Source organism: Hydra vulgaris, chromosome 12 (assembly GCF_038396675.1).
Source record: "Hydra vulgaris chromosome 12, alternate assembly HydraT2T_AEP".
Taxonomy (NCBI): domain Eukaryota; kingdom Metazoa; phylum Cnidaria; class Hydrozoa; order Anthoathecata; family Hydridae; genus Hydra; species Hydra vulgaris.
In genome coordinates this window covers 57,910,001-57,937,590 of record NC_088931.1, presented here as the reverse complement: position 1 = coordinate 57,937,590, position 27,590 = coordinate 57,910,001, and the positions used below count along the sequence as shown (strand labels likewise).

The following is a 27,590-nucleotide window of genomic DNA, read 5'->3' as shown; positions in this document are numbered from 1 at the left end:
TGAAACTGTGAGCGCATTATGAACTTGACACTAAAGCAGATTTTAAAATACACGATAAGTGTCAACAATATATACGATAAGTGTGAAATACATACAAAAAGAATGGAAACTGTGCATTGAAAGTTTGATCAAAATAAGTACATAAATGATTTAAATTTGCAAAAATTCATATCCAATTCATTTCTACTTTCTACTAATCTAACATATAATAAATTTTGCTAAACTTAGGTTGTGGTTTCACAGTGTGGAAACAACCGTACTGTAACTTTTATATTTTATTGTTCATTTTTTCCAATTGATGCATAGATTGTAACCATTTATATATGAAAATAATCAGCTTATATCTAACTTATTTCTATGCACTATTTTCAATATTGAATATGAAATAATATGAAGCATGTAAATTGCAATGAAAAGTAAATTATGCATGAATATTTTGTAAACTATGCATGAATATTTTGTAAACTATGCATGAATATTTTGTAAATTTTGCATGAATATTTTGTAAATTATGCATGAATACTTTGTAAATTATGCATGAATATTTTGTAAAGCCTTTTTTAACTTTTAATAGTCTTAATTGCATTTTTACTTTTTTTGATAAAATACAACTCAACCTCAAACTTTTAGTTTTGCTTAAAGTTGTCAATAGCTATCCAGGCACCTGCCTGTTGGTTACTGCTTGGGTAACATTACCAAATGAGGGGTAACCGTCATTAGATAAGTTTAAAATCTATTTCATTCATTTTTAAAATTTAAAATCATTAATCGTAATATAACAATTTAATATTAGTATGCAAAAGAAGGTCTTGAAAATCTTGTTCAAAATTTAAATAGTTACAATTTCTTTATCCCCAACAAAATTTCTAAAAACATTGAAACTTCGTAAATTTATTTGAGTTTATGATTCAGAAATCCACTTACTATTCCTCACATTATACATAATGTTTTCCTTTACATAAATCGTAACTCCTCAATTTATTTATTAGTTTGTCTTATGGACAAAACTCTTTTAAAACCTGGAAGATGGAAAACATAATTATGCTGTTTTAGTGTGCAAGTACATGTGCATACCTGCAACTTTAGTGCCATCAGAATACACTTTCTCGACAATGGGCATGTGGTCAATTGACGGCAGCCATTTTTGGCACCAGAAACAATAGACGCGCTAGTAATTATTAAACCTGGACATTTAAATTAAAAATAACTTAGATGTTAAAATGCTGAAAAATGTGAAAACGCCTGCCTGTTTGTCAATGAGTGTCCAGGATTGCAAGAATTGAAATGTCCAAAATAATTAAATTATATAAGCTCCATACATCTGTTGAACGAATCATATGATTGTCAATTTGGTGTAGATGATTTAGTGTAGGTTGACTGTAGTCAGAGTCATCACTTAAACTTAAGATGATAGAAAGAAACTATTGCATAAACAAGTTATTTTCAGAAGGTCTAATGGTGACCCCAGGCAAATTGTCTGGCAACTCCTGCTGGTGTTGCAACTCACAGGTTAAACAGAAACTGCTGTTGTAAGATGTATTTTTCATGTTTGTAAGATGTATGTATTTTTTATGTTTGTAAACATTTGGGTTTAGTTTATAATTTCTATGTCTCTAACCTATATTAATAGTCTATATTAAGTTATTTGTTTTTAAGCTGCAAAAGGTTGTTTTATAAGGTCATTTTATAAATTTAAAGCGTAAAAAAATCAAAACAAATTTATTTTAGTTTTTAATGATACAAAAACTTTTTAATAATACAAAAAAATGTGCTTCATTTTTTGTCATAACAAAATATAATGCTTTATCTTTTAGTCAAAACAAGATAATGTTAACTTATTAATAATGTTGAACACGCAAGAACAGTTTGAAAATAAATTTTTTGTTTGTTTATAAAACAAATGGTGTATTATAATTAGTTATTAATGTACTTACTAACTAGTAACTTCTAACTACCCACATGTAAAATATAAATGTATCTATGCAACTGCTTCCTGCATCATACTTATAACCTTCTTTTGTATGGCTATAATTTTTTATTTTTTTTAATAAAGTAAAAAATAGCCACATACAAACCTATAGTTTAAAAACCAAAAACCATTGTTTGATTATATATACTACTTGAGCAGTAAAAATGGTTATATTTGTAAAAAGAAAGAAATCTTACAAACATCAGACAAAGGCTCATATAGATCCTCAAAGAGAGGACCATACATCCTCAAAGAGATGACAGTCAAAGATGAATTTTTTTTGTAACTCTCTCTCAACCCTAAACGCTAAGACACAAACCTTGTTAAACAAGGCTGCTGCAAAACACAAACCTTGTTAAATAAGGCTGCTGAAAAAAACTCAAACCTTGTTAGACAAGGCTGCTGCAAGACACAAACCTTGTTAAACAAGGCTGCTGCAAGACACAAACCTTGTTAAACAAGAACATTATGCAGAGAAACAGATTGTAGTACTTCACATGAGATGTTTTAGAATTTTTATTTATTCATATAATTTTTTATTTTAACTTTTAGATTACTATTATTATGAAAATGATATCATTACCTGCATATATATATCAGCATTATGTTCTATAAAACATTGAACAACTTTATCCTTAGATGATGCACAATCCAAATGCAATGGTGTGAGCCCATCAATACATTCACTGGCACAACCACCATCTAAGCCTGGTCTTCTTGGACTACAAAGCAAACAACAACTTTTTGAAATTAAAAAGTAACTATATTCCTCAATGCATTATCATTTATTAATTGTCAGGTAATTTTATACTGTCATGTCAACTGTTGATTTCAGTTCAACTGTTATCATGTCTAATTTCAACTTTTAATATGTCAAGTAAACTGTTATCCTGTAAACTGTTACTGTAAGGTCAGCTGTTATACTATCAGGTTAACTGTTGTTTGGACTACAAAGCAAACAACAACTTTTTGAAATTAAAAAGTAACTATATTCCTTAATGCATTATCATTTATTAACTGTCAGGTCAGGTTATCCTGTCAGGCCTGTTATCCTGCAAAGTCAACTGTCAGGTCAGGTTATCCTGCTACTGGCAACACGTAACCCAGTACAATCTGCTTCATGCCCTGTAGGATACGCCTTTTTAGGTAAAGGCTAGGAAATGCCAACTCCGACTTAAAACACCCCCTGCTTTGGGGCTCTTGGTTGAGTAAAAGCTAGAGATGGTGTCTCGATAAAAATACTCATCTTGGGCAGATTAAATGTGTTAAATGCATCCGGCTAGTCTTGTAGAAGGCCTCCTAGGTAAAGACTTAAGGGGTAAACAGATTCTATCTGTTGACCAGCCTCGCACCTCTTCTTCATCTATTAGGCTGGCGCAGATGTATTTTTAATACATTGTTTCCAGTTTAGGATGTTGAATGCTGGATCTTCAGCCTCTCAGAGAGGATGATTCCATCAACAGTTGAAAAATATCAAAGTATTAACATTGCCATGTTGCGCATGAATGGTGTCCCTGTTTGTTCTTTTGGTGTGCATTGCAGAGGCCACATTTGGAGCCCTTGGTTACGGCTTAGGGTTTATTAATAGTAATGTGGCAATTGCTTGAGCTGTTAAACAGTGTTCTGAGCTCTATCTATGCTTTGAGTCAAGTTCTTCAACAAATTTAAAAATGAATAAAGTACCAAAAACTATACAACACAAAAAACTATCATCATCACCAAGTTCTCTAAACCTATCATTCACTAATATTCATGGTCTTCGAAGTAACTTTGCTTCTGTTGAGTCTTATCTCTTGCAAAGTTCACCCGACCTACTTGCTCTTTGTGAGACTAATTTGAGTTCAGATATCTCATCTTGCGATCCTAGTGTTGATGGCTATCTTCTTTTAATTCATGAAGACTCCAATAGTCACATGCTTGGCCTGGACATTTACATTTGTAAGAATTCACCCATTTGTCGTGAAACTAGGTTTGAACCCACAGACTATTCTTTTGTGTGCTTTCGTTTAGCACTACTTCACTTTATCGTTTTTCTCTTTGTTCTATATCGCTCCCCTTCATCTCAAGACTGCACTCTTTTTGATGTTATTTCTGATCATGTTGACCAAGCCCTCTCTATTTATCCATCAGCTAATATTGTTGTTGTCGGTGACTTTAATACTAATCACACTGAATGGCTTAGCTCTAGTGTCAGTGATTCTGCAGGCATTAAAGCCCACAACTTTTGCCTTTCTCAATCCTAGACTAAATAGTCAACCTTCCAAATCGCTTTCTAGACAACCCGAATCATTTACCTTCTCTACTCGACTTATGTCTTGTTTCTGATCCTAGTCAGTGCTCAGTTTCTCCACATTCACCCTAAGGTACTTCTGATAACAGTTTGATCTCTCTAAAACTAATATCTCATTCTTCTTCATCACCTGAATCCCTCTATATTATTGTACCTCTTACAACTAACTTAAAAGCTGACTGGGAAAGTTGCTCCTCTATGGACAGCACGCTTCTTCTTATTTTGTAACTTCAGGGGTTCCTCAAGGTTCTATCCTTGGCCCTCTTTAATTTATATCAACAATCTTCCAGATATTCTCACATCTAAGGTGGCATTGTTCACTTATGATACTACTATTTACTCTTGTGGTGATAAGAAGCTAACACTCTCTAATTGCTTGGAGGGGGCATTTGAGCTTGAAAAGTATCTCACTTCTGCAACAGCATGGGGCTCACAGTGGCTGGTGAATTTCAATACAGATAAAACTTAATTTTTTTCAGCAAATTGTTATCGCAATAATTTAGATCTTCCTATATTTATGAACGGTAATGTACTCGATGAGTCATCTACTCTTCATTTTCTAGGATTAACTATCTTACTTCCAATCTTTCTTGTGGAAACCATATATCAAATCTGTTGTAAAATTAACATCTGCTAAGGTTGCATCTCTTTATCAAGCTTGACACTTTCTTACTTCAGATTATATTCTCTATCTCATAAATCTCAAATCTGGCCTTGTATGGAATACTGTTGCCATATCTGGGGCGGATCTTCTAATGATGCCCTTTCTCTTTTAGACAAGGTGCAAAAATGCATTGTAAACATAGTTGGGCCTGCTCTTGCAGCCAACCTCCAACCATTATCACATTGTCTTAATGTTGCTTCTCTTTTTATTTTCTATAAATACTATAATGGGCACTGCTCTAAAGAGCTAGCGTCTCTTGTGCCATCTACTAAAATTCATTCTCATGTTACTCGTCATTCAATTAAGTCTCATCCTTTTTCTGTGACTGTTCCTAAATGCTCCAAAAACTCTTATTCGTCTAGTTTTTTTCCTCGAACATTAGTTTTTTGGAATTTGCTTCCTTCATCTTGCTTTCCTGATTCATATAATTTGCAATCCTTTAAGTCGCCTGTCAATCGTTATCTTGCTCTACAACCCTCATCTTTTCTCTTCCAGTAACTTCAAACTCTAATTAGTGGTTGCTTGCAGACTTGTTGGAAGCGAAGATGTTAAATAAACTCAAAATTTTAGAAGTCACTTACTTTTAGTCTTATAAATACCAATGGTGTATACACCATCAAACACCAATGGTGTACACCATCAAATTTACTAGATTCAATTATGACAGATCGTATCATTTAATAACACACTGTTAGTAAATTTAAATTCAACATCAATAATACAAAAAAAATAAAACAGCATCATATTTTCTGTAATGTCAAAAATACAAACAATAATGCAGCTAAACAGTATTTCTTATTACTAAAATATAAAAAATTAATTTTGCAAAAAAAAATTTGGTTAATTAATTGTTCAACAAACAGGAAAATGAAAAACTGCAATTGAGAAATAAATAAATAAAAAGTTTAAATGCTCATCAGATTCAAGTAAAAAAATTAAAAAGATAAAAACAGTGAAAAAATGAAAGTTAAGATTAAAACTTTTACCTTATTTATGAAAAGCAAACAATTTAACATGATTTAAAATTGATGGCAATAACAAAAACTAAATACCTATGTAAATCACACTTGTTACGAATTAAAAAGCATGCAGTTTCTTCATCCCTCTCAAATATAGCTCGATGAAGCAATGTCCAAACACAATTATTAATACCAGTACTCCAAAAGTCAGTATCAGCACCATGTTTAACCTGATAAACATACAAACAGCTAACAAAATTACAGAACAAACACTACAGAATATAATACACAACACCCATATATGCAAAATTATAAAAAATAACAATTACTAAGGATGAAGCAATATCTAACTGGTGACTTTTTAATGCTACCCACAGTGCTGTATTTCCATCTTCATCACTGCTATTTACATCTGCACCTCTTATACATAAAGCTTCCACAACAGGTGTTAGTCTCAAATGAATTGCCATTTGCAATGGTGACATGTTTTCTTTGCTTCTATAGATAGGCAATTGATTGAGCAAAAATTTCTTTCATACAAAAAAAAGATCAGTTAAAAAAATGTTCAATCAATAAAATTAAATGCTCATGAAATGAAAATGAGTGTAAAGTTAAACAATCTTTTAACAAAAAAATGATGTTATGACATAAGAACATCAAAATAAATTATTTTAATTTCTGTTTACAGTAAAATTAAGAAAAATAAAATTTAAAAAATTTAATGAAAAAAAAAAATTGATTGCTTACTGTTTATAATAAAATAGTAAAATAAAAAATGATAAAAAGTGTTCGTATTTTTTTTTAAATTTTATTTTTATTTTTGCATTTATATCACTTTTTTTTAAAATTATATATAAATAACTTAAAAAGTCTATATTTATTTGGGCTTTCTACTTTTTATATAATTTATATACAAGTATATAAAAAGAAAAAAGTAGAAATTATATTTTTTGAGCAGAGTGAACTTGTTGTAGAGTGTTTCATAGAAAGAATAGTGGAAGTTAGTTGAACAAAAATAAGTTGGTACACAAACACAGGTTAGTTAGTACACATACACAGGTTTTCACTTTAGTGCATTGTAAAAGTGAATAAACAGTTGTGTAGATAGAATTTTTTGATGTTATGACATTTTAATTTGATATTATGACACTTTGTTGATGATATGACACTTTAAGCTATTGTGCAAACTCTTAATTTTTTTTCCAAAGGATTTTGCAAAAAAAAACTATGGTGATTGGAGCTTAAGAACTAAAACACCCCAAAAAGTCGAACCATCCCCAACGCTAAATATGAGAGCAACGAGTTATGAAAATAATTTTTTTATTATATTATTTTTAATTTAATTTCAACATGTTTTAAATTTCATTAAATAATATTCCAAGGTTTAAAAGTTATGACCCTATAAATTTTCCATCGCTTCCAAAATGTGTCAGTTGTAAATTTTATACAATTTTAACTTTCGAATTTAATTTGATCTAAATAAGCAAGGATAACTATATATACATATGAAACCTTACAACAATATGATAGAGGTTTGAGCTGCTAGAGCTGGCTCAACTTGATTTACAACATGTTTTTGGAATTTATTTAAAAAAGAAAGGTCATCATCAACAAAACCAGCCATATGTCAACAGTATTCCAAACAAGGATGGTTAGGAGATTAATCGAAAATAACAACCACAATCAAAAGAGATAACCTTTGCAAAGCATTTTTATCGTCAGTAGTTAAAGATAATTTTAAAAGAGGTAAAGAATGAGGCTGTTGTTAATATTCAATTTGTATTGCAAGAAATGTATTGTTTGACCATAAAAAAAATGTTTTTTTTTAAAATTATAACCCTTGCATTACGTAAAATGGTTATGCTTCTTGCTAAGAACTATTGAGTTCATCATACAATTCACTTTAATCAATCTATTGTCATAACTATTTTTATTTTAAGCATTACATACTGTTGAGCAAGGTGGGTTTTTTAAATGTATTGTTAAGCATAGTGAAGTTTTTAAATATATTCTTATAAAACCTAAAAACTAAATACAGAATAAAAATACATCTTTGACCATCAAAAAATACATACAAAGTTAGCCTGATTAATTCCTTTACTTTATTAATTCTGTCATATAGTTTTAAAATAAAAGGAAATTAAACTGAAAGTTTAGAACCAGTTGACGCAACTAGTAGTTTTTTGTTCTGCTCAAAAGAAAAAACTAAATAACGTCTGTAATAAAATTAAATATTGAAAAAATGTATTTAAATTCACCAACAAATGACATTTTGCAAAAAGCACAAAATTTTAAAGAATATTTGATTTTTTGGAATGTAATAATTTTTTGTGGTGAGAAACTTAGAACATATAAAAAGTTGATAAAATTTAATAAAAATATATTTATATAGTTATAAAATTATATAAAATTTAATAAAAATATAGTTATATAGTTATAACAGTAAATTATAATTTTGATAAAATATTTTAGTCTGTTTTAAAAACACATAGTTTACTTAGTTTTGTTTCATTTTTTCATTTATTTTTGTATGAATGAGTATGGGTATATCTAGCCACAAGCAATTAAAATAAAATAATATTAAGCAATTATATTAGGCTTATTATTTTGTATTACTTAAAACATTACCGTTTGTTGACATCTGCACCATTTTCTAGCAAAAATAAACATGCTTCAACATTTCTGTGCATTATCATTTTGTGCAAAAGTGTTTGATGATCTTCTCCACAAATATTTAGATCAACATCCATATTAACTAGCAACTTCCCAATTTTGTATTGTTTAGTCAAGAGTGCAATCAAGAGTGGAGTTTGACCTGCACTGTCCAAAACGTTAAAGTCAGGTACAATTGGAAGTCGCCCACCACTCAAAGAAGCATTTTCTGAAAAAAATTAAAACCACTAATAAATCTTCTTGAGCAATAAAAAATAAAAAAGCAAAAAAAGCAAAAGAATTTTTAAAATATGTTTATAAATAAGTTTATTAAATATACACAAATATATTTCTTCATTTATGACTCTATTTAGGCAATGTTCAGGTAAGAAAAAGAAAGAAACCAGTTAATAAATGCTATTTTAGACATAAAAAACTTCTTTATTTAGTGGTAATTATTTAGTACCTGAATACTTAATAAAACATTTCACAATCTCTTCTTGCTTTTCTATCACAGCAAAATGCAGAGGGGTACAGTTCCAACAATCAGTAATAACATCTTGTTGTAGGCCGTCTTCAATATCAAGCTGAGTAATTTGCATTGATTCAAAGTCAAACTTTTCAACATCAGTGGGTGATTGAATTAGTTGCACATCGATTCGCCCATCAAAACTTGTTATTAATCTCTTTGATTGTTTGATACCTGTGTAAAAAAATTGAAATGGCAAAAAATATAATTATGTTATAATAAATACATATCGTTAGTATAAAAGGGAAATGCACAAAGTCCAAAAATATCATTTTGAAATAATGAACAAAAAAATTTTTGCGTAACAGTTAAAATAATAAGTTTTTGTGTAATAGTTGAAATAAAAAATCTTAATAACTAATCAAATTTGTGTGGCATATCAAACCATAACTCCATACTGCCAAAAAATGGACTTAGTGCATTTCCCTTGTATACCAACGATATGTAAATTATAATATAACTATAACAGTTGACAATTAGTTAAAATTAATAAGTTGACAATTAGTTAAAATTAATAAAAAAGTTAATTCTTGAACTACTAGTAATTTTGAATGAATAATTTAAATTATTCGTTATGATTTTTTTTCTGATTATTATTTACTATAATTAATTTTTTTTTTAATCAAAATGATTCACTTTTAAAACTAGAAGGTAAAACAAAAAAACTGATCTTACAAATGAACAAAAAAAAAATTTGGTTAAATTGCTTTTAAACTTTTATATAACTCTATTTGTCATTTTGTTGTAAAATTTTTAAATTTTCTTAAATCAAGCATAGATCATTAGGTTATATTTTAAAAATCCAGGTCATATTTTAAAATCTCTGTAAAAAATCCAGAACTTAATTTCCCTTATTTTCTTCTTAATTTTGCATTTAGCTGAGTTGTTTCCAATTTTTTTTAAAAACTTTTCTTAATCTTTTTACAAGTGATGAGTGAAAAAGTTTAAAAACAAATATGTTACAAAAATATATAACTTGTATGTATGGAAAACGATTGAGATATTAGGAAAAATTTAAAGTTAAGAAAAATATCAGGAATTCCAAATATAAAGTGTGCAGAATATAAAGTTCAATTGCCTTACTTCAGCTAAATATTTAATCTAAAAAACAAATGTATAATAAATGATAAATCAAATTATTTTTGTGTAAAAATTTTAGATTGTAATTGCAATAGTCCTTTACTTAATATTCAGTAGGTGTTAATACTTATAAGAGTCACTACAGATGAAGAGTAGCCTCTTCATCTGTAGTGGCCTTCTCGGCTTTGAGGAGATGAATTAATAAAAAAATAAAAAAATAAATAAAGTTTGCTGTTACTGACATTAAAATACTAAATAATGTTTACATGTGGTAATTATTATAAGAAAAATATGTTTTTTGGTAGGAGGTGCTGGTTTACTTTCTCAATTGCCTACTGTTAAAAATGATTATTAGGTCATTTTAATTTTCATTTGAAGTTGAGGTTAGTTAGGTGTTAATATTGTTAGGTGTTAATATTGTTAGGTGTTAATATTGTTAGGTGTTAATATTGTTAGGTGTTAATATTGTTAGGTGTTAATATTGTTAGGTGTTAATATTGTTAGGTGTTAATATTGTTAGGTGTTAATATTGTTAGGTGTTAATATTGTTAGGTGTTAATATTGTTAGGTGTTAATATTGTTAGGTGTTAATATTGTTAGGTGTTAATATTGTTAGGTGTTAATATTGTTAGGTGTTAATATTGTTAGGTGTTAATATTGTTAGGTGTTAATATTGTTAGGTGTTAATATTGTTAGGTGTTAATATTGTTAGGTGTTAATATTGTTAGGTGTTAATATTGTTAGGTGTTAATATTGTTAGGTGTTAATATTGTTAGGTGTTAATATTGTTAGGTGTTAATATTGTTAGGTGTTAATATTGTTAGGTGTTAATATTGTTAGGTGTTAATATTGTTAGGAGTTAATATTGTTAGGTGTTAATATTGTTAGGTGTTAATATTGTTAGGTGTTAATATGGTTAGGTTTTAATATTGTTAGGTGCTAATATTGTTAGGTGTTAATATTGTTAGGTGTTAATATTGTTAGGTGTTAATATTGTTAGGTGTTAATATTGTTAGGTGTTAATATTGTTAGGTGTTAATATTGTTAGGTGTTAATATTGTTAGGTGTTAATATTGTTAGGTGTTAATATTGTTAGGTGTTAATATTGTTAGGTGTTAATATTGTTAGGTGTTAATATTGTTAGGTGTTAATATTGTTAGGTGTTAATATTGTTAGGTGTTAATATTGTTAGGTGTTAATATTGTTAGGTGTTAATATTGTTAGGTGTTAATATTGTTAGGTGTTAATATTGTTAGGTGTTAATATTGTTAGGTGTTAATATTGTTAGGTGTTAATATTGTTAGGTGTTAATATTGTTAGGTGTTAATATTGTTAGGTGTTAATATTGTTAGGTGTTAATATTGTTAGGTGTTAATATATGATATAAGATATGTAGTACAATAAAATTAAAAATTTTGTTTTTGTTTTTTCTTGAAACATTCTTTTTGCTTTCTTTTTTACAAATATAGAAACCTAAAACTAAAAAAAAAAAAAAAATTATAAATAGAGTTACACATGCAAACCTCCTTTGTGAACATTCTGATATCCAAACATTGATGATGATGTTAATGCCATTGCAGCTGAACTAGCTGCTTGCATTTCATTTAAGAAGGAACTCTCTGCAAATAAAACTTGAAATATAACTTTTTTTACTTGCAACATATTTTACAAGGTGTATATATTTGTGTATGTGTGTGTGTTTATATATGTATATAATTGTGCATGAATGGTAGCATCCAAAATTTGTGGACAGGCTAATAAAAATTTTGTAATAATAATTGTGTAATACTTCAGCACATAATTAAGCCTAGTATGTATGTAAATGTAGGCTTAAGTAAGTATTTAATTACATTAAATACATACTTAAGCCTACATTTACATACATACTTAAGCCTACATATTATATATTAATTAGAAAGTTGTGATGTTTACAATTATGTTTTGAACAAACATTGATTAATTAATGTTTTTAAATTAATTTACAAAAAAAATTTTTTTTTTTTGACGAGTTTAAAAATTTGTGAACAAACTAAAGCTTTTTACATTTTTCTTACAAAATTGGCAGTTAATTGATATTTAAAACAAATTTTTGGAAATTATTAAAAAGCTTTATTAATAAGATTTATGAGATCATATAATCAAAAAAATGTATTTCCAGTGAAAAAGTTGATTGTGAGATTAGTTCAAAATAAAAACTTGCTTTGAAAGAACAGCTTTATGGAACTATGAAACAAGAAATATAAAAAAATATATGTAAGAAAATTATTTTACTTCATGCAAAAAAAAAATATCTCGAGGATGGATATACAAGCAGGATAAAAATCTCAAATATGCAGCCAAATCAGATCAAGAATTTTTTAAGAACATGGCCACCCAATCACCAGGCCTAAATCCCATTAAACATTTATGGGAACATGTTGACCATCAAATGAAAGACATCAAGTCTAAAAGCATACTGTTTTATTCAGTAAAATCACAGAAATATGGCACAATTACAATCTAAGAAACCAAATATGGGAAATATTTGGTTTTTTTAGATTGTAATTGATACAACAAACAACTAATGTGATTTTGTTTTTATATAAAATTATTATTTAATATCCTTTTTCTGTTAAGATCTCCTATGATATCAATAAATTTTTTTTTGTAATACACTCTTGGTCTGCAATTTTTTCAACTCAAAATTGATAAAATTTAAATCAAATCAAATATGTTAATAAAATAATTAATACTCAAAACATAATAGTAAACATGAAAACCTTTTAATTATAATCTTCGTTACTTATTTAAAAAACTTTTAAAACTTTTTATATAAATCTTATAAACTTAAATGAAACAAATTTGCACCTCTATCTAACTGATTTAATTGCAAACCCTCTTCTTCGTCTTGATCCAAAAAAGGATTGCCATCAAATGCATTACAATTATCATCTTCTGAAAACGGATTTGTACTCTCAGGTTGATAACTTTTGATTTCCTTTTCTTTTTCTGCAACTTTAACTTCTCTTCTTCTTGGAGTAACTCTCTGATCTCCTTTACTCTTTTCTATGGCTTTTGACTTTTCAAGCATAATTATTCTACGCCTTGATTCATCACACTTCAGCTGAAACTCAGTTTTTCTAGCAGCTTCCTTTGCCTTCAAAGCGTCAGTGGCAGTAGTAGTATAATTTGGATTAGCACCACTAAGTATACACAACAAAAAATGAAATCAAACTTAAACTAGAAGTATTTGAATAAAAAATGAACTACTACAGTGTTTTCACTCAACATAATTTTATGGCTAAATAAATTCCTATTAACAAATTTTAAATAGCAGTTATTTTGGCTACATTTGAAAACGCCACAACCGCAATCAAAACAAAAGATAAATAGTTTATAAATAAAAAATACTTTAAAAGTGGTTACGGTTGTCAAAAATTACATAGTGAAAATTCAAAGTGTTCGTAACCACTCTCCACAAATGTAACTTTGCTTATTCTCTCACAAAAAGTAAGACCTATACTAAAAATTGAATCCATTTAAGCAAACTACCAGATAATATAGAATTTAAATACATTGTACAAGCACACAGTTTACAATTTGTAAACAACAGCCATCTTATTATTAGCAAATAATTTTGAAAAGTTAAAACTTTTCTAAATTTATGGTACTTTAAAATTTTTATTGTCTATAAAAAAAGGCTTAAAGTGTTAGTAATTTGCATCAGCTGCTGAATACACATGTAATTACTATTAATTAGTATTACTATTGTAATTACTATTAGTTAGTTACTATAAGTAACTGAAACTGTCATTTTAAAGAGGACGTAAGTCCAAAACTTTTAAAAGTTAATTTATAAATTTAAAACAAAAATTTCTGTATGATTTATGTTTTTTTTTTTTTTATATAGTAAATAAAACTTACATAGTTATATACGTTCTTTATTTATCTACTCCTATGTTTAATTTCTTTAGCAGTGTAGACATTTTTAAAATAAAAATCATTTTATTGCCAATTTTGAAAAGTTTTAATAATTGGACTTGTGTCCTTTTCAAAATTACAATAATCTTTTACTGATTAAACAGGTTAGTTATTAGTTATATAATAACAACTTATCATTATTGAGGCCTTAAAACGATTGTTGCTTAAAACAATTGTTTTTAAATGAAATTCAATATTAAACAATTAAATGTAACAATTCAAGAACTGCAATATTGTGACAATATCTACTGTTTACTACTTTTTTAAATCCACTGGCAGGTACTTAAGTACATAGTAGCAACTGCAACAAAAAGTTCTCATGAAATTGAACCAACCTAAAGTTGATATGCATTAGAGTTCTGTTCTCAACCCTTTACTTTTTATTAGTCTTGAAAACTATATTTAAGATTTGGCTTACTCTTTCCAACAAATCTTTACATGCTTGACAATGAAATCCATAAATTTGGTCTAACCCATTGTTTGCTGTAAATTAATGTTTCAATAAAAATAGTGGGGTGGAAACTATAATACTTACTTTTGGCCCTAGCACCTTATATGGAAATCAAAAACTCCTTTTTCTATAATTATACCTTTGCAACCCTCTAAAAAAAGTTATGTTAAATTAACTCAACATAACATACCATTATGGACTAGAGAGATTTCTAAAAGCTTGGAAATCTCCCTAGTTCATAATGGTATGCTTGTAAATGTAAATTGGACCAAGTTAATATTATTTGAAAAAAAATTTGCATCAATGAGGGCATAAATTGGTTTCTAAAATAAGTAACAAAAATGAATGCAAATTTATTCAACTTAATAATAATTTTTTACACTATTTGTAGACATTGCAAAAAAAAATTTAACTTTATTTTAATGACATGGTAGAAAAAAAGTTACATGAATGCCTTAATGTAACAATGGGAAGTTACAAAAGAGTAAGAATTTTTGAGCTTGCAGATTTATATATTTTAAATTTTTAAATGATATATATATATATATATATATATATATATATATATATATATATATATATATATATATATATATATATGATTTTTATATCTTGAATTAGATTCATATTTGTTAGATATCTAGGCTATGGACTCATAAAAATTTTTTTTTTAAATAAAGACTTTTATCAACTAGACTATATAACAGGGGCTCATTCTGGGCCAAAAATGTTGCCTTCTATTTGAATTAGTAATGCAACTTCTTTAAGATCTAGGCTGCATATAACAGCAAACAAATGTTGAAGATCTTTGCCCTACTGGAGATGCTTGGCTTTTTGATTAATCAGCAGTAGTTTCTTGCTTGGTTAATAAGTAAGCTTAATAAAACCTGGTTGAATATAATTTACACAACTTCTAAAAACCTTGATATTATTTAGCTCTAATGTACATTAAAGCAGCTTGATGGTCATATTAACTTGCATTAAACTACTCAGATGCTATTATAACTTTTCAACTCGAAGTTAGGCATTTTAATTTCAATCCTATATGAGATTTTTTGTAATGATACAACTGCTGACACACTGCAATCTTCTTTCTTGACTTTCCATATCAGAAAATTCAGTTTTAGTAGTGTTAGTTATTTTTATTATTACTAATTTTATTTCCCTGAGGCTTTTCTCAGCCTGAGGCTGAGGCTGAATCAGATAAATAGCCTATATTCATTTCCCTAGAAATAAATATAGGCTAGATGCGGTATTGGTGTTGCTCAACCACAACACCAATACTGCATTAATTTACTATTGTCAAAACTTTTATAATTTGATCAATTAAAGTTAAAATGCAAAACTAAAAAAAAGACACATTCTTAATGTGAAAAATGTAGACATTCCTTACTAACTTTAATTATAAAATATTAAACAAATGAATTGTTAAAAACAAATGAATGACTTTAAACTTATGTTTTAAAAATATTATTTTTCAAAACTTTCAAAATTTTTATATATAAAAAAATACTTTCATTTTATAAAATTTAAATGTTATAAAAGTGACCCAATTATTGAGCAGCATTGTATATAAGGTTAAGTTGAGTAGTCCCATCTGGGTAGCACTTTTAATACTTATTATGCTGTTCGTATATGTTTTATATCTACTTTCTACCCAACTTCCCTTATTCATGTTGTTTAAAAAAATATTAAAAAGATAATAACCTATGGTTTGACTTTTTGAACAAAAAACAATTTTATTTTACTTCATGTAAAAATTTTTTTCACCTCTTAAGAAGCTTTTCAACTAACAGCAACAAACCATTACGTGAAGCAATATGTAAAGGACTTTCACCAAGTTTATTTGTATGATTTAGTTGAGCACCATGATCAATTAAAAACAGCCCGGACTAAACTTTTTTATTTTTAAATGTTGCTGCAAGATGTAATAAAGAATCACCTGTAAATGAACAAAAAAGCTTATAAAACACTTGAGCTTATAAACATATAAGCTTTATAATTAAAATTTACAGAAAAAAGTGTTATGTTCAACAGCAAACTTATTACTTCAAAAGAATAAAAAACTCTTAAAAAAAAAAAAAAGCTTACCAGTTAAAGGATTTACAGCATTTGGATTACTTCCATTTTTTATTAACATAGAGGCATAAGATGTTTTATCTTTACTATCTAAAGATTCTTTGTAAGATAGTAAGGCTGTCCACAGTACAACATTACCATTATTATCTCGTGACTCTAAATTAATCCTGCAAAATTCAAAGGTAATCTGATTAAACCTTTTGTGATTATAAAAACTTAAAAAAATAAGACATTAAAGATGTATTTAAAAAAATATTCTTAGCTTACGTTTTGACTGCTAACAAAACATTAAAAACATCTTTATTTGACGCAGCAACAGCAACATGCAATGCAGTTCTAAGTATAGAATTGTTTCATGGATAGACAAGTTTTTTTATATAACATTTTGTGAAAAATAAAAATATATTTTAATAAAAAAGTTTGTGATTAGATCATAGATGAAATCAAAAATACTGTGTACCTTCCTTCACTGTCAAGTGCATTAATGTTTGAGCCATAATCCAAAAGGTGTTTGGCTACTAAGCCCATAGCTTCAGATGCATTATTATTTTTTGAAGGATAATATCTAAAAAAACAAAGAATTAAGCATCAAATTTGGAGAGGAAATCTCTGTATCAAAACTTGATAAAAAAAAAAAAAAAATTTAAAAATGCATTTTCCATCCCAAAAGTATTGTTATCTTGATTTTTTGAGATCAATTTTATTAATAAGATAAATAAATTTTAATAAAAGTTAATGTGTAAAAAAAATAATCTATAAATATATATTTGAAAATTAAAAAAACATAACATAATCATAAATAGATATTCCATAATGAAAAAGTTATTCACATTTAGTTTTGAACCTATCTTTATATATTCATATTTTTCCCTTACTTATAAGAAGCAGCTAAGTGAAGGGGAGTCTCTCCTGATGTTTTGTTGATGCTTTCACATCAGCACCATTTTCAATAAGAAATATTGAAGCATAGGCATCACCTTCACGTATAAACTGATGCAAAAGAGTCTCACCATCGTTATTTGCCATGTTTACATCACAATTATGTAACACTAATGTTTTAGCGATACTTTCTTGTCGTTCTTTTAAAGCAATTTGAAGTGGTAATAAACCTGAGTGAGGCTCTATTTCGTTTAACTTAGCAGGAATCTACATGCATGAACAATACAAAAAATTAATAATGCTTATGAACACTGCTTATAAATTATTACAAAAACAAAATGTTTCAAAAAATAATTTATATTTACATAATCCATATACATATATATATACTATATATAAATCAATATATATACTATATTATATATCAATCTTATATTCATTGTTGTTTACTTATTTGTCTTTTATTCTGTCTTGTCTTTTATTAATTTGTAATAAAACCATGATAATAATTAATTTATTCAACTAAAAAAAATGGCAAGTATAATTTATAATTAGTAATAACAGTTGCCAATGACAAGTATATCTTAATTATAGCTCAGAACTATTTTGGATTTTTCTGCAGATTTCTGAAGATTACAAAAAAACTACACTTTAATTTTAAGGGACAATTTGTAGTACTTTCTATATTGTCCTTTAATGTCTGTTATTTGATTTATACTAACATTGTTTAGAGTATAATTGTTTTTAATAATTATTATTTTGTTATTTGCTTCGAAAATTATTCATTTATCATTATAATATTTTCATAAAAAAAAAAAAATTTATGAAAACACCTACTTGCAAATTGTGCTCTATTAAATATAAAAAACAACATCTTCTCTGTGATGACGGACAGCAAAATGTAATGGAAAACTAGATTTAGTTTTGAACATTTCATACAATAATGGGGCACTCATTCCAAGAAAGTCTTTTGTCTCTAAATCATCCCAATGAGTAGCAATAATTTCACCACAGTACGTACGTAATGATTCTGCCCCAATATCTTCAGCTGTTTGATAAAATCGAATGCAATTAGCGACTGAAACAGCTGACATCAGCATTTGTTCACATCTATTTAAAATTTAAAAGACTTTAAGCACAGTTTTATTTTCAAAATGTTTTGCTCAAAACAATTTTTTTTTCAAATAATTATTTAATTTAATTTATAACAAAAATGAGATTAATGATATAACCTAAGATAATATAATTATGCTCATATTTAATAGTAAGATCTAATAGTTTACAGGTTTATAGATAATAACTTAAACAATATATGTAATGTCAGAGAAACTATATAAGCATACTTGGAGCAAGCATTCAAATACTGACATGTTCTTTTTTCTATGAGGAAATTCTACAATCCTTCTAACTGTATGATATTTTTCTACATTACTGTCCTTAAGAAATTTTGTTTTTCAAAATATTCTCAGTCATTTTATGATCCACACATAAATGTTATATTTACTTCCAAAACAAGTTCACTGTTGATTATTTTGTAGTATTATCTATTTTTTTATTATTCAACACCAGCAAAAGTAATACAGGTCATGGGAGCTAGGTATGTCAAATATGTTAACTCTATATGTTAAACTTTTCTTTTAACAATATTCTGTATTAACAAAGAAAACGAGCAAAATATCCATAGCATTAACAAAGTAGTCAACAACAATTTCTTAACAAAAAAAAAAAAAAAAAAAAAATCTATTTGTGAAATTCTATGTGAGGATGATAATAATGGGCTTAGGTAAATCTCTGTTTTAATTTTTTAATATTTCAATGTATATATTTATATGAATTATAACAAGATAATATTAAAAGCATTAATAAAAGTGCTATATATTAATTGTTAAATCTGTTTATTTACACATTTCAACTATGCAACCACATGGTTTTTTTAAATTTTTGTTTTAGATGCCCCAAAAGGACATATGGTTTTGTCATAGAGCACAGTAGAAGAGCAATTAAATAGGAAGTTCATGCCCTCCTTCCTTACCAATGGTGCTAAATATGCCCCGAGCTCACTTTGAACCCTGGATCTCTTGCTTATAAAGCAAGCGCTCTCATGACTGCGCCATGGCCGCATAAGTTTAAAAAAAACAACAAAAAAAACTATGTAGCCGCAAAGTTGAAATGTGTAAATAATTAAAAAAAAAAAATAGTTAAAAAAACTTTTAAATAATGATTTTTTTTTAAATATTATTAAATTTAAAAAAAATTTAATAATATTTAAAAAAAAATTTTAAAAACCACAAGTGAAAAAACCTCTTTTTACGAAAAAAAAACGTAACATTTTTTAAAATTAAAAACCACATAACTTTTTTTTTAATTATGTGGTTTCATATTGTTTTTAGAAAAAAAACACAAGTAAAAAAAAAATTCATTGATTTTTTTGAAATTAAAACAAAACAAAAAAATTGAAAAATTGAAAATAACATGTCTTTACTTTATGGTGAGCTACTTCCCAAAATCCAATTATATGGAAATAAAAAGTTTTCTCCTTGTCAGCAGCACAAACCCTCTTCAAACACTTTCTCTTAAGTTTTTTTCAGAATTTATTTATTAAAAAAATTAACTAAGTGTTGGTTCTTTGGATCATTTTATAATCTTTCTCGAGGATCATTTCTTCATCTAGTTACCTTATGTACTTGGTACAGAAATAATCATATTTTCATATCTATTCTCTTATAACAAAAAATTCTGTACTTTGTTTCTAAATTTGAAAGTGTATTAAAGAGTGTGCATTTAATAAGAAAATTTTTTCTTTAACCTTCAGGCAGTATTGTTGTTGTTGGAGACTTTAATGCTCATCACACTGAAAGAATTGGCTCTAGTGCTTGTGACTCTGCAGGTTAAGGCCCACAACTTTTGCCTATCTCAACTTTCCAACTTGCTTTTCAGACAATCTGAGTCATTTACCTTCTCTACTCGACTTTTGTCTTGTTTCTTTTTTTTCCCTTTTATTTAGTTGCCCCAAGAAATCCTTACAGTCTTATCACATAGCACTGCTGATGAGCATTTAATAAGAAGTTCACACCTCCTTTCTAACCGATGACGCAAAACTTACCCAGAGATGGGGTTTGAACCACAATCCTTTATTTCTGAGGCAACTGTGCTACTACTACGCCACAGTTGCTCAGCTGCTTTCTGATATTAGTAAGTGCCTAATTTCTCCACATTTACCCTTAGATGCATCTGATCATGGTTTGATCTCTTTAAAACTATTATCTCATTCTTCTTCATCATCAAAATCCCCCTATCATTGTTTCTTTTACAACTACCTTAAAGCTGACTGGGACTCTTTCCATGTTTTTTTTCATGATGACCTTTGTAAAGCCTTTGATAAAGTTTGGAATGCTGGTTTTCTTTATAAGGTTTCTTCTTACAGTGTACCAGGTAATATCTTTAAGACTATTGAATCCTTCCTAGCAAATTGTAGTATAAAAGTTGTCCTCAATGGATAGTACTTTTCTTCATTTCCTGTAACTTTAGGAGTCCCTCAAGATTTTATCCTTGGCCGTATACCTTTTTTAATTTACATTAACGATATCCCAGAAATTCTCACACCTAAAAGGTAGCATTGTTTGCTGATAGCACTACCATTTATTTTTGTCTTGATAAAAAGCCAACACTCTCTGGTTGCTTAGAAGGGGGAAGGGAGGGGATTTGAGCTTGAAAAGGACTTACTCCTGCTACTGCATGGGGCTCTCAGAGGCTGAAAGTAAACTTTAACTCCATAAAACTCAATTTTTTTCATCTAACCATTATCGCAATAATCTAGATCTTTCTATATTTATAAACAGTAATGTACTTGATAAGTTATCTACCCTTCCTCTTCTAGGATTAACTCTTACTTCTGATCTTTCTTGGAAACCATATATCAAATCCATTACAAAATTAGCGTCTGCTAAAGTTGCATCGTTTTATCATGCTAGCCACTTTCTTACTCTGGATTCTTTTCTTTATCTCTATAAATCTCAAATCCTTGTATGATATGAAATACTGTTGCCATATCTGGAGCTGATCTTCGAATGATACCCTTTCTCTTTTTGACAAGCTACAAAAATGCACTGTAAACATAATTGGAGCTGCTTTACAGCCAACCTTCAACCATTGTCACATCATCGTAATGTTGCTTCTCTTTCTCTTTTCTTTAAATACTCGTAATGTTGTAACTTCTTTAAATCATCGTAATGTTGCTTCTCTTTCTCTTTTCTTTAAATACTATAATGGGTGCTGCTCTAAAGAGCTAGCATCTCCTGTGCCATCTACTAAAACTTATTCTTGTGTTACTCATCATTCAATTAAGTCTCATCCTTTCACTGTGACAATTTAGGCAAAAAAGATTGTTAGAATATATATATATATTTTATTTTAGGCCTACATATATATAGATTCGGAATTCATATATATATACATATATATATATATATATATATATATATATATATATATATATATATATATATATATATATATATATATATATATATTCAATTTAAAAGTGTAAAACTCATTCAAATTTTAATTACAAAAGCCTTTTTTTATAATTACTTGCTCTCTCACATGGAACTATTTCAGTTCAATTTTTAATCTTTTCAAATAAGAAAAAAAAAAAAAAAAAAATTCACAAAGAAGAAAAGTTATGCATGAATTTATATACATATGTATATAATATGAAATATAGCTATATATATGAAAATAATATTTATAAAATAATCAATTATTTTAGTAAAAAGCGATCTAAATATATTATAAATAATGAAAAAATATTTGGTCAAATGTTCTATATATATATATATAGATATATACTTATATATATATATATATATATATATATATATATATATATATATATATATATATATATATATATATATATATATATATATATATATATTGCTTATCTACTATAGTGTACATAGATAAGCAATTGTCTAGTCATTTTACTGATTTCTATAGCATAAAGCTTTTTCAGAAAAACAAAAAACAAATAATAATTAGAGAAAACATTGCTTCCCTATCCCAAACCCTCTGTCAATGGAGTGATATTCCTTTGCGAAAGCAGGCTTTCAGATAGTCAATCTATGTACTGAAGTCCGTGACAGCAGACGTGTTATCTAAACACTTATTTATATATATATACATATATATATATATATATATACACATTTATACATAATATATATATATATACACATATATACATATATATATACACATATATACATAATATATATATACCACATATATACATATATATGCATATATATATATATATATATACACACAGACAGATATGTGTGTATACATGTATATATGTGTGTGTGTGTGTATATATATATATGTATATATATATATATATATATATATATATATATATATATATATATATATATATATATATATATATAAAATATATATATATAAAATATATATATATACATATATATATATATACACACATGCATATATATATATACACACATGCATATATATATATATATATATATATATATATATATATATATATATATATATATATAAATATATGTATATATATATACATAAACAAACCTTGTTCTTAGGGCTTTTAATTTGTATCTGTTTGCAGCTTTTACAAGTTCTATGATAACAGACTCATCATTACGGACATCAGCATGATCTGTATACACCCATTTGATCAGCATGTTTCCTACCTCACAACTTACACCTGAAAAAAAATGATATAAATGGTAATGACAATGTAGCCAGTAATAACCAAAAATAAAAAAAATAATTCATAACCAAAAATAAAAAAATAATTCATAACCAAAAATAAAAAAAAAGGATTATGTAAATGTTTATACGCGCAGAATGAGAAGAGAGTTATAAACTTATAAAACAGTCTTCATCGAGAACCATAAAACTTAAAAATTAAAAAAAACAAAAAGAAAACAAGCAAGAAATTTTTTAATTATAAATTTACTGCTTATAAATTCAATTTGATTATAGTTTTTCTTACATTTTACACTACTATAGTTTACATTTTTACACATTTTTCTTACAGTTTACATATCTTGATGGAATAATAATTATTTATCATTTGTTATTGGAATTAACTTGATAGTTTGATATTAATGCTTGTATTAAAAAATATTTAATTTAAACTTACCATCTAATAAAAGTTCGTCTACATCATTTAGATCTGCACACCAGCATTGGCTACGCGCTGCCAAAATAAGTTTATGAGCTCTGACAGACTTATTTGCATACTTGACTGTTATATCACTAAAAATAAGTTCATGATCTCTGACAGACTTATTTGCATACCTAGCTAATATCGCTATAGGATTATATCACTATATATAAGTTTATACCATTATACAACTATAACACAGATATGTAGATATACAGATTTAGTTAAAATAATTATAATACACAGGTTATATAATGCCAAGGTGTTAGCCATCCCTATTTCACCCTGTATACAGCAGAATTCCTAATGGGTTTAAAATTCCTGAAATTCAATGGCCTTTTTACTTTTAATTTTTTTGAAGTACAGTACAGCAATTAATGACTTTATAGTTTAATGTTGAACTTAATCTGTTATTTCAATGCTTCATTGTTTAATTTTTATCTTATTCATATCCACACTTTTTAAAGAACATGATATACCTATTCATTTATCTGAATAGGTATATCATGTTCTTGAAAAAGGAACTTTATCCCATTGATGGACTTTCCTGATTCATATAAATTACAAATTTTTAAATCATTTGCTATTTTTCTTTTCAATTGTCTTCTCACTTTAATGTCCTTTTTTAACTGCCTTCTTTACTCCCAATAAATGGCTACCTGCAATCTTGTTGGTTAAAGTTTTTAAATTGATAATAAAAAAAAGTTCTTAAGATACAATAACTAAGTTTTACAGAATATATTAAACAAATTTTACAGAATATTTTGAGTCTCTAGCATTTGGCAACTTATTGACATCATTTATTACACACATCATTAAATTACACACCGTAAAAAAGATGCTCATTTTTTTAAAATGTGAGAAAATCATCTCAATTACAGGATTTAAACCCAACGGAACACTTATGAGAAACACTGTCAAGTTTGAAAGCATTTATATTCGAATCATTATTCAAATCGTTGAAAGAAGAATGGAATAAAATTCCACCTGCTTGCATTAATTGATTAATTGAGTCAATACCACATTGTTGTGCAGTAGTTATTATTGAAAATGGTTACAAAATATTAATATAAAAATATAATTCAATCAAACTATAGAACATGTGGACCAATGATTTTTCTAACAACACAAAGTGGCCCGAAACTTTTGCACATGTACATATAACAAGCAATAAATATATCCACAAAAACAATATTTTTTTACAATATTTTGTTTCCTATACTAACATTTCATAATGATTAGAAAACCATTTGAATTTTTTAAAAATAAATCAGATTAAAAAAATTATAAATTATAGAAACTTTTACACACCCGAGTGTTTTTTTGTGTGTGTGTGTTTTTATATATATATATATATATATATATATATATATATATATATATATATATATAAGGAATTTTTCATATAAACAAAGATTGCAAATTTTTGACGAAGGGTTATTAGGATTGCAACGTTTTACAATTTTCCAATTAATTAAGGGTGTAAACATTTTGTCTTTCTTAATTAAGGGTGTAAACATTTTGTCTTTCTTAAATAAGGGTGTAAATATTTTGTCTTATTTTATGTGTGTATATATATATATACATATACATATATATATATATACATATATATATATACATATATGTATACATATATATATATATATACATATATACATATATATATATATATATATATATATATATATATATATATATATATATATACTACACATATATATACATACATACATATATATATATATACATATGTATATATATATATGCATATATATATATATATATATATATATATATATATATATATATATATATATATATATATATATATATATATATATGGGTAATTCCACGGCAAAAAATAAAAAAGCAGTCAAATTTTATTCTTTAATATATGCATATATATATATATATATATATATATATATATATATATATATATATATATATATATATATATATATATATATATATATATGGGTAATTCCACGGCAAAAAATAAAAAAGCAGTCAAATTTTATTCTCTTTTTTAACAACTTTTAGCAAATGAATATTGATGTAGACACATAAAAGTTTATTCAAAGTATACCTTTGGTACTAAAATTAATTTATTTAAGTCATTTTTATGCTTCTGAAACTTACAGTTTTTCTTATTGTCTTATGATAAAAAAGTATTATTGTAAAATGTTATTTTAAACATGAATTTATTTGCATAATCGGAATTAATTTAGCGTGAACATGGAGCTGACATGTTCAAATTGTTGTTGGTCAGATTTTATACTTTATAAAATATATATATTTCAACAAAATAACAAAAGAACTTTTGCAATTTTCATGTAACGTAAGTTAACAAAAATATGATAAAGTTTTGTTTTTTCCAAAATTTAGTTTAAAAACTTAAGTTTTTTAATAAAATATGAGAAACAATATTTAATGTTATGTTTTTACATTTAAAGTTCTGCTTAGTTATAGCACAATTTATTTAAAATTTGTGTAACGTAAGTTAAAACTACATGATTTTACTAAAATTCTGGCACTTTTTCATTATCAAAATGAATTACATCATTAAGTAATTCTTATTTTGCCGCATTGGTGTGGCAAGGTTCTAACTGAAACTTTTTATATTAGGAGAATTTTGAAAAGAAATCTTTTTTTTTTTAATGTTAATTAAAATTACTTATTATTGTTTTTATTTGTTTATGTATTCTTATTTTGGTTTACATATTAACATAAATACATAAAAATAAGAACTATATAAATATTTTTATTTAGATATTAAAAAAAAAGATTTATTTGCTATTCTCCTAATAAAAAAACAAAAACAGTTAGAACCTTTTTTATTTTTGTTTTAATAAAAGAAATCGTTTGTGAATGCAATTAAGGGGGGTCATTCATAAAGTATATCACCCTATATTTTTTAATTTTTAACCCCTTACCTCCCCTCACAAACCATCACATATACCTGAACCTCTCCTGTGACAGCAGTTTTTACATCAAAAATATTTTAAAATAATAAAGTGTCTATACTTTGCAGCATTTTAAAAATTTAACCTAATGAAAATAAGGCAATACGCATAAGCGTAAGAAGTGTAGGTAAAAATTTCGACAAACCAAAGATTTTCTTATTTAAATGACTCGAGTAATGTTAATAAAGTTGTAATACTAAAATAATTTTTTAAAGTTGCTCTTGGTCTTGCAGAAAAACTTTTTTTGATTTGATAACTTTCATAAACGTTATGAAAAATCACTCAGGAAAGTGCCACCAGTTTTTTAAAATTTCTTATGTTAATTATTTTTAACGAATGACTTTAACACTTTTACAATTCTTTAGTTACGTAACTCTAATCTTAATAACAGATATAAAAAATCGACAAAAATAATTGCTGGGTAATGTAAGTTAAATATATAGTGTCAAAAAAACAGTTTATTATAGTTATTATAGTTACCTCTGATAAGTTTTTATACATTTTTAAAATTTGTATAGAATTCTCAACATCTTTGAAAGTTTCTTATACAAACCGCTTTACTGATTCACAGAAATCTGACCTAAAAGTTGGAACAATTTTTTTACCTTGTTTTCCGTGTAACATAAGTTAAGTGGTATTTTCAATAATAAGTTCACCCTCTTTTGACCAGACTCGAAACCTTTTAGCCTATTTTATTTATTAGACTAACAACTTTTATACAAATTAGCTTAAAGTTTAATTTACAGTTTAAATAAGCAAATATTTGATAAAGTAGTTGCCCGTGTAACGATAGCTAAAAATGGAGTTGCCCATATATATGCACATATATATATATATATATATATATATATATATATATATATATATATATATATATATATATATATATATATAT

General features: G+C 26.6%; 3 protein-coding genes across 4 annotated transcripts in view; all 3 read right to left on the bottom strand.

Moving 5' to 3' along the window:
• LOC136088864 (rabankyrin-5-like) overlaps nt 1–16,496 on the bottom strand; it is a 29,613-nt gene extending 13,117 nt beyond the window's left edge. Inside the window, 8 exon segments of the mRNA XM_065813861.1 lie at nt 2,553–2,691; nt 5,976–6,112; nt 6,212–6,380; nt 8,511–8,763; nt 9,001–9,237; nt 11,667–11,762; nt 12,991–13,325; nt 16,325–16,496. Coding sequence (XP_065669933.1) covers nt 2,553–2,691; nt 5,976–6,112; nt 6,212–6,380; nt 8,511–8,763; nt 9,001–9,237; nt 11,667–11,762; nt 12,991–13,213 — 1,254 coding nt within the window. The 5' untranslated portion in view covers nt 13,214–13,325; nt 16,325–16,496.
• Nucleotides 16,447–17,616, bottom strand: LOC136088233 (rabankyrin-5-like). The gene is made up of 5 exons (XM_065811917.1): nt 17,509–17,616; nt 17,094–17,198; nt 16,901–16,969; nt 16,646–16,800; nt 16,447–16,496 (listed from the first exon to the last, which is right to left on the bottom strand). Exons 2-5 carry the CDS (start codon nt 17,159–17,161, stop codon nt 16,447–16,449), a joined length of 342 nt encoding a protein of 113 aa, XP_065667989.1. The 5' UTR covers nt 17,162–17,198; nt 17,509–17,616.
• Nucleotides 17,617–17,665: 49 nt separating this feature from the next.
• Nucleotides 17,666–27,590, bottom strand: part of LOC136088863 (rabankyrin-5-like) — a 15,572-nt gene continuing 5,647 nt past the window's right edge. For both annotated transcript variants that reach the window (XM_065813859.1, XM_065813860.1), the window contains exons 3-6: nt 23,703–23,818; nt 23,126–23,261; nt 18,350–18,622; nt 17,666–17,779 (exon numbers count right to left, since the gene is read on the bottom strand). In XM_065813859.1, the coding sequence (XP_065669931.1) occupies nt 18,367–18,622; nt 23,126–23,261; nt 23,703–23,818 (508 nt within the window). In that variant the 3' untranslated portion in view covers nt 17,666–17,779; nt 18,350–18,366. The remainder of the gene's footprint in view (nt 17,780–18,349; nt 18,623–23,125; nt 23,262–23,702; nt 23,819–27,590) is intronic.

Coding starts and splice junctions, on each gene's coding strand:
- LOC136088233 (XM_065811917.1), bottom strand. CDS start 17,161: ATGGGCTTAGTAGCCAAACACCTTTTGGATTATGGCTCAAACATTAAT. Junction 16,970..17,093: donor GCACTTGACAGTGAAGGAAG/GTACACAGTATT, acceptor TTCTATACTTAG/AACTGCATTGCATGTTGCTG. Junction 16,801..16,900: donor GTTTTGTTAGCAGTCAAAAC/GTAAGCTAAGAA, acceptor TGAATTTTGCAG/GATTAATTTAGAGTCACGAG.